General features: G+C 42.8%; 2 protein-coding genes and 1 long non-coding RNA gene across 10 annotated transcripts in view; 1 reads left to right on the top strand and 2 right to left on the bottom strand.

Annotated features, from left to right (window-relative positions):
* The first annotated feature begins 92 nt into the window (after positions 1–92).
* The window catches only part of LOC131103121 (uncharacterized), a 43,956-nt gene continuing 32,177 nt past the window's right edge, over positions 93–11,871 (top strand). For 7 of the 8 annotated variants that reach the window (XR_009119557.1, XR_009119561.1, XR_009119558.1 and 4 more), the window contains exons 1-2: positions 93–233; positions 8,378–8,499. This is a non-coding gene — a long non-coding RNA (uncharacterized LOC131103121). Of the gene's footprint in view, positions 234–8,377; positions 8,500–11,295; positions 11,569–11,871 lie in introns of all 8 variants that reach the window. The other variant, XR_009119555.1, reaches the window with a different exon arrangement.
* LOC131103120 (myeloid-associated differentiation marker-like protein 2) lies at positions 949–3,132 on the bottom strand. The gene has a single exon (XM_058049065.1). It carries the CDS (start codon positions 2,590–2,592, stop codon positions 1,681–1,683), a length of 912 nt encoding a protein of 303 aa, XP_057905048.1. The 5' UTR covers positions 2,593–3,132; the 3' UTR covers positions 949–1,680.
* notum1a (notum, palmitoleoyl-protein carboxylesterase a) lies at positions 4,686–11,829 on the bottom strand. Its single transcript, XM_058049063.1, has 11 exons — positions 11,289–11,829; positions 9,803–9,855; positions 9,584–9,679; positions 8,929–8,989; positions 8,773–8,831; positions 8,565–8,667; positions 8,295–8,486; positions 7,099–7,196; positions 6,851–6,998; positions 6,724–6,771; positions 4,686–6,644 (listed from the first exon to the last, which is right to left on the bottom strand). The coding sequence occupies exons 1-11, from the start codon at positions 11,624–11,626 to the stop codon at positions 6,341–6,343; spliced, it is 1,500 nt and encodes a 499-aa protein (XP_057905046.1). The 5' UTR covers positions 11,627–11,829; the 3' UTR covers positions 4,686–6,340.

Raw genomic sequence — 11,871 nt, 5'->3', positions numbered from 1 at the left:
TGGCAGGCACGAGAGCCAATGAATTTACATGTTTTGGCAACGTGATAACTAACAAACCAATCACTTTTACGTCGATAAACTAAGGGCGGGCTCTTTAAAAGGCAAGCAAACCAGTTGCATCAGTTTTAATGCCACAGGGAAGAAACAGACGTTCCGGCCTGATGGCTCGATGCTAACATCTACTGGCGAAAATTCCGAAAGACAACTTTCATGTTGTCCTACAAAACAAAGCTGTAAGTAAAAGGAATACAATTCTTGGTTAATTGTCGAGATTAATTAACGTTTGGAAGGGTTAGGAAACTTTGAAGCTGAACAGAGTTTTGCTAACATTGCGCCATGATACAATGTGGACACTTTGTTGGGTTCATATGTCCCAAAACAACATAACAATGTCAGTATATGTATGTATTAAATCACACAGAAATTGACATTTTTGCTCTATTAAACCTTTGAATCACCGCTGACATGAGTCAAACACTCCCAGGCTAACTCAATTCTCGCTAGCTCGCCACTTTCTGCATAATGCTTAACCAGTATTGCACTCATATGATATTCCTTACCACGATTTTTTCACGATTTCTTTGGAATAATGTAATCATAATGCTCATCATACAACCAGAAAAGGAACTTCTTATAATATACAATGTAATGTTTCTCTCAGTTGCAACATAAACAAGTAACTTGATGTGTTTTACCATCTGCCTCTGAATTATACCTGGTTTAAAAGACTGTCTTTCCTGTAAAAACAGTTGATTATATAAACATGGATATAGAAACAACAGCTAAACAAACCTCTGAGTAATTTATTTGCATTTAAATATATCCTACTACAGAAATATGATTGTACGTATACATTATAATCATCAAATTAATACTGTTGGCAACATTTTGCATTCAGAAATACACAAAAACATTCAGTGGATGAGAGCAAAAGCAATGACCCCCCAACTTTAAAAAAAAATTCTTCAGGTCACTGGTGTGTGTGAGTGACGGGAATAAAAGCTCTGACTCAGTTGCAAACCAGTTTGGTGCCACCTTTTAGTTTGCATGTATAAATCTCTAGAAGACGAATATAAGACGGCTTTTTTTCCGAGGCGGAAAAAATACTGTCTTGAGTTTTGGTCAATATTGTGATAGGAGAATTTGGGATGCATAATAACATAATACTGTGCAAGCTGTCAAATATACTGTATAATGTGTATATATAATATAGTGTATACTCCGGTTTCCTCCCACATTCCAAAAACATGCTAGGTTAATTAGCGACTCCAAATTGTCCACAGGTATGAATGTGAGTGTGAATTGTTGTTTGTCTATATGTGCCATGTGATTGGCTGGCGACTAGTCCAGGGTGTACCCCGCCTCTCGCCCGAAGACAGCTGGGATAGGCTCCAGCACCCCCCGCGGCCTTCGAGAGGAAAAGCGGTAGAAAATGAATGAATATAGTGTATGAAATACGTTTTAACCATTAAATGCATAGTTCATACACAGTTGTTTATACTGTATGTCTGACGTAATACTGATATTCTCATCATTACAAAGCAACAGTCCTGTATGAAACCACCCAGCGTCGTCTGCAGTGGTGAACTCCTCCGTAGATGGACGTAGCTGCTGAGATCAGATCATTTAGCACAGCACAGTTTCTGTTTATTTAAAAATATTGACACTAACAGATGTTTTTCAGACTGCAGTATTGGTGACAAAGCGGATTTTCTGGGAGTAGATCAGATCAGCAAAATAAAGAATAACATTGACATTAGAGAACACAGCAATGACCAGCTTGCTATCCCAGGGACATTCACCACGTGGACAGTTCTCAGGACGATCAGTGGAGCTGTACTTCTTGTCGAAGCTGAAGATGGGCCATATCAGTGCGGTGCTGAGGTAGAGGATCACAGCCATGAAAGTGTAGATGACAACAAAGCGATCAAACGGAAACCGCAGGGCAGAGGACCTTCCGGATATTGTCACTATGACCACAAAGACGGTGACTGCGAAGCATAAGCTGTACACAACAACGCAGTACTGGGTGGCTATGTAGTTGCTGTACTCGCTGTAATTGTCCAGCGCTCCAAAAATAATACAAGCCACAAATCCCTGGATCACTTTGAGTAGACCAGACACGGTTGCCATGTACCCGACCACAGCACCTGGTTTCGCCCGAGTTATGAACACTTCGGCGCCATAAGGGAAACAACAGAGACTCGAGATCACAGTCACAGCAATTCGGTAGGCTTGTTCCTCGCATTCGTCGTCCGAGCACTCCATATCGAGGAAGTAAACCGGGTACACCACAGAAGCGGTGATGTACATGAGTGTCGCCAGCATGGCGAAAGCCACTGTGAAATTATCCCACGAGATCGGCATACAACTGTGGAGTCTCGTAATGTCCAGACTGAACACGATGAGCGTCACGATGAAGCAGAAGCACCACGCAAACATGCAGAAGTGTCCGTAGGTGGCGCTGTAGCCTGCGCTGTGGGACACTAGGGCGATTATGGTGCAGCCGAACAGCAGCTGACACATTCGGGCCGCACCGAGGGGTGACAACACGGCTTCTTTGTTGAGGTAGTGTCCTCCGTGGGCATCCATTGTTTAGGAGTATCGAAATTCCCGGATATCCTTAACCTCTTTATTTGCTTTTTTAGAAATACTCCTTAATTACAAAGGTCTGTAATTCCCAGAGCTGGCCATAGCAATTACTGATTGAAGCTTTAGAACAAGGTATGTTTAGTGTCCTTTTATAAATTACTGTTCGAGTCCATCTCCAAGAGAATAGTAAAGCAGTCTTACTCAAATCCGTGCCGTACTTCCTTGGAAATTTTGAGTTTTCCAGTGTATTTTAGCGACAGTCCTCAAGTCATATCCATATCAGTCGTCCATCAATACTTCTCAGTACCCAACAGGTGGACGTGTTTCTTGTCCTGTCAATCAAGTTCCTCGGCATGTAGTACCTTCATTGTTGCCCATATCTATCCAATCAAAACGCTCCGTTTCGTAATTATTGTCTATTTGTGTCCTTTTTAGCCTCTTGAACTGCACTTGGTCGTCGTCTCTTTCCTCTCTGAGTGTAACTGGATTGCTTGGGACGGCTCTTTAAATGAAAGTCGCAGCCTTGCCCAAGGTTACAGGCCCCCGTAGTGCTATAAATAGTAGCTCTATATTCCACAGTTGGGTGGGAGGCTACATGTGGTGGGCAGTCAGGGAGTCGTCTTTCTAGGGGGAGCACCCAGAGAGGCTGAGTCAGAGGCTCCTTCTTGAAGAAAGTGGCATTTATACACCGTGTAATGACAGGGCGCAAGGCTAAGGCGCCTATTAGAGACAGCCATTACGCAGTGATCCAACGGTGAAATTACACAGAAGCAATGGTAGATTTTAGCTAGGCTTCTGAGAAGGAAGTGAACATGGATTAGGTGTTACCCAAAATACTTACCAAAGTGTGATATTAGTATGCAGAGCAAAAATCATGACTATTGTTCAGACTTTTTTTTTTAATCTGTTGTAAATTGTTCCTGCTCAGGACATACAGTATATGGAATATATGCTTATTAATTGAATTGAATGTAATGGGTTAGAATGTAGGCCATACAGTTAGGAGATCGACTGGTCCGACCCGAGTTCGATTCTCCGCTTGGGCATCTCTGTGTGGAGTTTGCATGTTCTCCCGGTGGGTTTCCTCCCACATTACAAAAACGTGCATGTTAGGTGAATTATTCATTCATTCATTTTCGACCGCTTTTCCTCACGAGGGTCGCGGGGGTGCTGGAGCCTTCGGGTGAGAGGCGGGGTACACCCTGGACAATTTGGAGTCGCCAATTAACCTAGCATGTTTTTGGAATGTGGGAGGAAACCGGAGTACCCGGAGAAAACATGCAAACTCCACACAGAGATGGCTGAGGGTGGAATTGAACCCTGGTCCTCCTCGCTGTGAGGTCTGTGCGCTAACCACTAGACCGCCGTGCCGCCCATTAGGTGAATTAGCGACTCCAAATTGTCCATAGGTATCAGTTTGAGTGGGAATGGTCCGGTCCAGGGTATATCCCGCCTCTCGCCCAAAGAGAGGGGTATGCCTCCAGGATGGATGAGTCCTGTTTTAATGTATGGGAATTCTACCTCATATTTTAGTTCATAGAGCAAGGAAAATAGGAAAACATTGCGCATACAAACCAAAATGAGTTTTCTCTGTAGGGTGGCCATGCTTCCCCTTCAAGATTAGGTGAGAAGAACTCTTGTCTGTAGTAGAACCGTTGCTCTCATCCAGATTAAACGAAGCCTGATGAGGTGGCTCAGGCAACAGATCAGAATCAGGGTCATATCCGATTGGTAGGAAGCCTGGGGCAAGACCCAGGACACATTGGATAGACTTTGCCTATCAACTGCCCAGGGAACGCCTTAGCATCTGCCTAGAGGAGCTGGATAAAGTATCCAGGGAGAGGGAAGTCTGGGCTCCCTACTTAGCCCCTGAGACCAAACCTTGAATAATCGGAATTAGATGGATTTTAGTCCATTCCATAGATTTTAGCTTTTAGAGTTCTAACCGGTTGCCAAAACAGTTATTTCTCAATTGTCGCGACCCATTGTAATAGAATAGTCTGTGTTTTTATGTTCTTTACCTTTTTAAAGTAAAACTGCAAAATTGAAAAGTGGTATATGTGTGCATAATCAAAACCGAGGAAAAATAACACGACAGCATTCCTTTGTACGTATGTAATGTGTCTTTTCTTTTTGGTCTCATACAAAGATATGCAGTCAACACAAAGAGAAAAAAAAAAACAACCATGTATTTACAATTGACAAAGAATCACTTCTCTGCAAAAAAAAAAATAGCACTTATAAATATGATTTACATAGCAAAATAAATATGTAAATAACCGATGTAGTTTCTCCTGTTTTAAAAAATATGTTACAGAATAAAATTACAATTAGTAATACCGTTTCCTTCGGTTGACATCGCTTATAAAGACATCATTACATACAGCATTGCCATTATATTAAAAGGTGATCTCTATTATGAAATATAAGAATGGAGTCGTGAACACTTGAAAGAATCTATACAAATACTCTAAACAATGTACAATAGACATTTGTCTCCCTTTAGATGCTCATTGCATTGATCTGAGGATTGATAAAAGTACCTTATATGACTACAGTATGTTTTCGGGACGGGGCACTTTAAATGGCACTCTGGTGTGTGTAGATAATCAAAACACTGAAACACTACAGTTGTCAAGTCAACAGGCGACAATAGGGCACCAGGGCAGTGTTTTCGGCTAATTTCAATCTGTGGTAGCTTCCTTAAAACTGGATTCCAAGATTCCGAGTTGAGTAGCAAATACCGTAGTTATGCCTCATATGGAGCCCCAGTACTTGTGACCAGTAGTGACTTACGAGGGAAGGTTTATAGGGTTATGTACAGTAAACCTCGGATATATCGGACTCGGATATATCAGAAATTCGCTCACAACGGACAGATAAAAAAGAACCGATTTTTCTGTAATGCATTTCCAATAAAAATCCATTGCATATATCGGATTTTTTATAACGGATTTCGCCTATTTCGGACAAAATCTCCAGTCCCGTTCCAATGCATTTCCATTAAATTTCCCTCGCATATATCGGATGGCCGCATCGTTATGCTAATCTTGTTGATGTCACTGGCTATTGTCTTTCTCCTGGCTCCAGATTTAAGACAAATATAAAAGTGAGTGACGTCAATAATACTAGCACAGCAGTGAATGAGATCTTAACCTCACTATTGGAAATAACGCAGGCCTGACGGGCGTAACAGGGCCTAGCTTAATTAACAATTTGTTATGCTCAGAGTCCAATAAAGTTAAATTCTCATTACCTTACGTCTCTTTTCATTGCCCAGTCCAGGTACATTGGAAACATAGTCAAGGAAGTGCCTTTTTATTACGGATAAAATCCGATTTACGCATATACCGGATATAAATCCGATATATGCGTAAAACGGACATTTTCCGGTATACGCATATAACGGATTTCGCTTATATCGGACAAAACCAGTGGGAACAATTGAATCCGATATATCCGAGGTTTACTGTAGTTATGCCTCATCCGGAGCCCCAGTACTTGTGACCAGTAGTGACATACGAGGGAAGGTTTATAGGGTATATGTATAAGCCCTGTTTTTGATGTTGAGGTTCGTAAAAAAAACAGTAAACAGTAGATCAGAAGGGTTATAGACTAGCTAGAGAAGGTGGTCGGAGGTATCAGGTATGGTTACTGGCCAAAAAAAAAAAAAAACCCAGTCACAACCCTACTCGGGCTTTAGCTTGAACATACTGTAGGTGTGTTTTGTCGCCGTCATTCGTTCCCTTTAGCTGCCGCTGCTAAGCATGCCTAGTAGCTTACTGGGGTCCATGCCCTGCTGCTGGGCCATCTTCTGCACGTCAAAGCCCATGTGCATAAGAAACTGAATGACATTCATCTCCTGGCCTGTGAACTGGTCTCGGATGGTGGGGCAAGTGGGGTTGCAGTGCGGCCACGGGCAGCTGTCGATCAAATGCACCGGGCAGCCTTTAGGCGGGGCTTTGTTGTTCCTGTTGTCATGGAGGCTGCGGTCCCAGCAGTGCAGAGCCCGGGGCAAGGACGTGCCTTTGACCTGCACGTCGGTCCAGTAACTGAAACATAACACAAGAGGGCGCTGTCAACCCACAAGTATTCAGTTTGTCAAGTTTAGTGACCAATTCTTACACTCACTTTCTTATAATAACTTCATGTGAGAGGCATGCGGGGGCAAACATGGCCCTAAAAAGAAGAGAAGGCAAATAGTTAAAATCCTCATTTGATTCTACTTGTGCTAATAAAATACAGAAAATTAACTTACGGGACATCTTTAAGAGTGTTCCTTAGCTCAATGCCAAGATTTTGGATATAACGCCACTGGCCTTCCTGTACTGGTTGACCTGTCAACTGAACGTTGTCCACAGTCAACTGGGCTTCGTCAAACAGCCACTGGACCACAAAAACCGGACCTAAAACAAGAGAATGAAGAAGTATTTCTACAGTACCAGACTGATGATTTAAGCTTAATATATATATAATATAACACATTGAATGAGTGCAAAAGCATACTTTTTATAGTTGGGAAGACTCTGTAGCCAAAGAAACAGTTCCACTCCTCTCCTTCGTGGGCTTGTTTGCACCTCTCTGGCACCACTCCTCCCCAGTACCTGGTAAGGAGCAACACAAAATCGATCAGTTCTCGGTAGTGCACCACCAAACCCAGTAGATGGCGCTTGAGTACTAAAAACGTGTTACTCTTTACTACAATGTAGTCATTAAAATTCCTAATCCCTGTAGTGCTGCTTGTTTTCATTCATCATTTTTCATTTTCTACCGCTTTTCCTCACAAGGGTCGCGGGGGTGCGGGAGCCTATCCCAGCTGTCTTCGGGCGTGAGGCGGGGTACACCCTGGACTGGTCGCCAGCCAATCACAGGGCAAATATAGACAAACAACCATTCACACTCACATTCATACCTATGGATAATTTGGAGTCGCTAATTAACCTAGCATGTTTTTGGAATGTGGGAGGAAACCGGAGTAAAACCCACGCCAGCATGGGGAGAACATGCAAACTCCACACAGAGATGGTGGAATTGAACCCTGGTCTCCTAGCTGTGAGGTCTGCGCGCTAACCACTAGACCGCCGTGCTGCTTGTTGTGATTGGCTTATACCATTTTTCACTGAGCTTTGGAGCACAATTAATTCTGCCCGGCAACAATTAGCAATACAATTTGCGTTCATCTGTACTGTTATGTCTGCTTAATGTTATTCCACTTGTTACATTTAGACATTTTGATGTCTGTGTCGTGGAGTACAGGGGTTTTCAAAGTGGTGCAGCAGCTTGAGAAAAATCAAGAGAAACTCTTCAGTTAGGGAGTGAACACAATCTGGTGTGAGCTTGGCTTATACCATTTTTCACTGAGCTTTGGAGCACAATTAATTCTGCCCGGCAACAATTAGCACGACAATTTGCGTTCATCTGTACTGTTGTGTCGGCTTAATGTTATTCCACTTGTTACACTTGTTAAATTTAGATATTTTGATGTTCTGTGTGGTGGAGTACAGGGGTTTTCAAAGTGGCGCAGCAGCTTGAGAAAAATCAAGAGAAACTCTTCAGTTAAGGAGTGAACACAATCTGGGGTGAGCAGAAACCCCATAACTGGGGTTTGGGGACTAGGATAAGGTCCCAGATGTGTTTATATACACTGATGGGAGGGTCACGGTGCCACACTTTGAAAACCCGCCCCAATGATATATGCATACTTGATTCCTCTCTTGATGGTCTCAGTGGGGGCACAGCTGACCGCATCCACGCAGTCGGTAAAGTCATATTGCTTGTTGTCCAGGAACCAGCCAGAATCCGAGAGGCCCCGCACTTGTATCCCGGTGTGTCCGAGTCCCTCCAGAAGCTCCGACACTCGGTCCACATTCAGCAGGACCCCCGTCCCACCAGCACTGCATTGCACAGGTGATTATATTCCATTTATTGAACTGTAACCATATTTGCGACATTGTACTTTTGATTGAGCATACCTGCTCCCGGCCAGAAGCAGAACCTTGGCGTTGTCCAGGCCCTTTTTAAGCAAGGTTTTTACGACCTCTTGAATGATCAGCGAGCCCATAAAAGCGTAGCCACCTGCTCACAAAACCGAGAGAGAACGTGTAGAATTATTCTTTTTTTTTTTTTCCCCCTTTCACATGTGCATGCAATGATTTGGATCATCCGACAACGATGACTTACTGTGCTCTGTTTTGGCGGTGGCGCCACTCCACGCGTCGCTGGAGCAGTACGGGATAAACCTTTCGCACACAATATTAAAAGTCACGGGATGTTTAAAAGACGATGCCTGTAATTTTTGAAGAATAAAACACATAAACGCGAGAGAGTCCAACGTACACCATGTTGGCATTCCACCAGTGAGGGTTTTCCTCAGGCAGTGGAGACAGGATCCCGGTGCCTGCACAGACAGATCAACATGTTATCATTAGCCATTCCGGCACACTCCCAGACACATCCTCTTCCATGTTGCCGTCATTACCGCATTGGATTACAGTTATTACACCGCAATGAAAGACCCAGGCGTCCAGGGTCTTGCAGCAGTGGGCGCCAGGTCGACTTACGCTACAGTTGCATTATGTTGGTTGTTTAAACCTCTGCCAGGTATTGAGCAGGATTACACAAAAATTTTACAATTAGTTCCTGACCTGCCAGAACTGTTCAAAGTTTTGGAGTTATTTATCACATATCTTTCTTAGGGGATAACTTAGGGGAAAAATCTTACATAATATGTGAAGTTGTGGGACACATCCCAAGAAAGAAGTCAACTTTCCAAGGACTTTTCAACAAAATAATAATTGGAATGGTAACGTTCTTGGATGGATTCATAGTCATCCATCTTTTGAGATTTTTCTGAGAGAAAATCGGTACAAACCTGAGAGCTCATCGTGGATCACTCCAAAGACTCATTGATTGACCTTACTATTGGAACCTTACAACCGTTTTTTTTTGGGCTTGAGCTTGCAGAAGCGGTACGTCTTTGGTTGAGCCTTACCTGTTTTAGTTTGAGGCCACTTGGACGAGCTCATTAGCCTCCTCATAGTCTCGTATCGGCTGTCACAGTTCTCTTTGTTGAAGCAGTACCAACCTCCTGGAAAGTCAACAGAAGGGTTTGTATGTAGTCTGTATTGCATTTAGTTGGTTGTTTTTTATACAGAAGTGCCAGAATTTGACATAAGGAAAGCGCAGTTTCATTAAAATCTCTTGAACTTACCCTCCAGGAATATCAACCAACGTCTGCTTCCTCGGGATTCTTTCAGGTAAAACCTGAGAGACCAAAATAATACAAAATAACGTCACGTCAAATGTACTTAAATGACTTTCAGTCCCGCCACTTTTGTTATACTTTGGAACTTGCAAACCAAGTGAAGTAATGCCCTTTCCATTTTTTTTAATCAGATATGGTGTATAAGCGTGAACTGACATCACTTGCTTTATCTTAAACGGTTAGCATCCTGCTGCTTTGTTGATTCCTATCTTTGAAACACAAATGGGTGCAACAATGTGAAATCACTGCACTGGAAGTTGGCATACTATCTACTAAGCCCCTATCCGGCTTATACTGCATGGACGATATAGTCAAAAAAAATATTTTTTCTGAGGTCATCATTCTTCAGCAGTGACCTCACGGCAACACCAATGACGAAACCGATTGCCTTAATCAATCACTCACATTCAACACACAAACAAATTCCATGCGAAAAGTGACTATTTCCCCCCCAATAAAATGACACAAATAATCATGGGTGTGTCGACTACCGATGACTAAGCTCAAGCGATGGCCAAGCACGTTTCAGTGTGACTACATAGAATTCACATTGCTCAGACGCTGACTCATACATTTTGGCTGCATTTAATCACCGTATACTATTATAGTAACTGTATGCCAAGGACAGTGCAGTGCGCCCTGTGTGCTACTCCCAAAAGCAAACCAACAAACGCTGAGATCGAATTCTGCGAGACGAATCCCACACTATTTTATTTGTCTGTTAATGCACGCTGAATGGATTAGCATCTTTTTTTTTAAATGACAACAGTTGAACGGGAGAATTCACGGCCATCTGCCAGTAGATGGAGCTTAGAGCTTTTGCACCATTGCATCTCTTATAGGCAGCCACTTCGGGAGGGGTCATAAGGAATTATATTGTTAAATCCATAAAGAACATAGATCAGACATCAATGCTGTTTATTAAAAAGTATTATCGGCAATTATTACATTTTTTAATATCATTTTAACACAGTCACAATCCCTTGTTTTTTGATGAATGAAGTGCCACAAATTGGATTAAAAATAGGTTATCACATAAATAAACCAATTTTATTAACTTAAAAGACATGTTGATTCCATCCTTATCTATTTTTAGTTATTGTTTTACTTTATGGATTTCCACCTCACAACAATATGCAAATGGAACAAACCAAAATCACAAACAAGATGGCTCTTTTGGGAATAAAAACTGCATTGGAAAATCAGGAATGTTACTTTTCTGTCTATAATATAATGGAATGAGCACTAAGGACTTAACCTTGTTTACTTGTTTAAACACCCAATTCAACAGCTTTAAAAGATGTTTTAATGATCACGTGACATTTTATTATTATTTTGTCTGCAACCATGGAGATTTTTTTTTGCACTATATCAAACTTTTCGGGGTAATTGTGCAAAAAAATTGCAACAACTTTACGGTTCTCCTACATACCCTGCAGGGCTTCCGTCGTTGCAGGTGACTGACGCGTTCTCCAGAAAGTTGAGCCTCATGTCATGGTCGAGCTTCTGCGCCGAGCACGGATACAGAGACTGCGCCAGGTTCTTGACTTGAGTCATGAAGTTATCCATGTTCTCCTCCACGGCGGTGAAATCCAGCGGGAAACTCTCCGTGGTGTCGCCCCGGTTGTTCGCCGACCGATACGTGGGAGGAGGCGGCGCGCGTCGCGGTTGCGGATTGCGGCCACCCCGGAACCTCCGCGCGCAAAAGCCGGGTACGGACTGCATCAGCACCAGGAGTAAAAGTGATGACGCGATGCGAGAAGCTGTCATATTTAATCGTCCTTTTTGTAAAAAAAAAAAAAAAATGCAACGTCTCGTTGAAGATTGATTGGAAGGAAACGGTTCGATTTCTGCAACTTTTTTTAATGCAAAAGTCCTGAAGGGATCAGCCGTTCGAAAGCGTTGCTCCACCACTCCACACTGGTGCCATTCTCTTGTATTTTATTCAAACTTTCCCCCCTTGGGTGTCCGTCCAGCCAATCGCAGTGGTGGGGCAGGACTCAGGGCACGATCAA

This window comes from Doryrhamphus excisus, chromosome 15, assembly GCF_030265055.1.
Source record: "Doryrhamphus excisus isolate RoL2022-K1 chromosome 15, RoL_Dexc_1.0, whole genome shotgun sequence".
Lineage (NCBI taxonomy): Eukaryota > Metazoa > Chordata > Actinopteri > Syngnathiformes > Syngnathidae > Doryrhamphus > Doryrhamphus excisus.
Note: the sequence above shows the minus strand (reverse complement) of the source record. Positions and strands in the feature narration are given on the sequence as shown.

What these genes read in the sequence shown, in the direction of transcription:
- LOC131103120 (XM_058049065.1), bottom strand. Translation starts at nt 2,592, where the DNA reads ATGGATGCCCACGGAGGACACTACCTCAACAAAGAAGCCGTGTTGTCA.
- notum1a (XM_058049063.1), bottom strand. Translation starts at nt 11,626, where the DNA reads ATGACAGCTTCTCGCATCGCGTCATCACTTTTACTCCTGGTGCTGATG. An exon ending in TGGTGGAATGCCAACATGGT is followed by an intron (nt 8,832 to 8,928) that starts GTACGTTGGACT and finishes TGTGTGCGAAAG; the next exon opens with GTTTATCCCGTACTGCTCCA. An exon ending in CATGAAGTTATTATAAGAAA is followed by an intron (nt 6,645 to 6,723) that starts GTGAGTGTAAGA and finishes GTTATGTTTCAG; the next exon opens with TTACTGGACCGACGTGCAGG.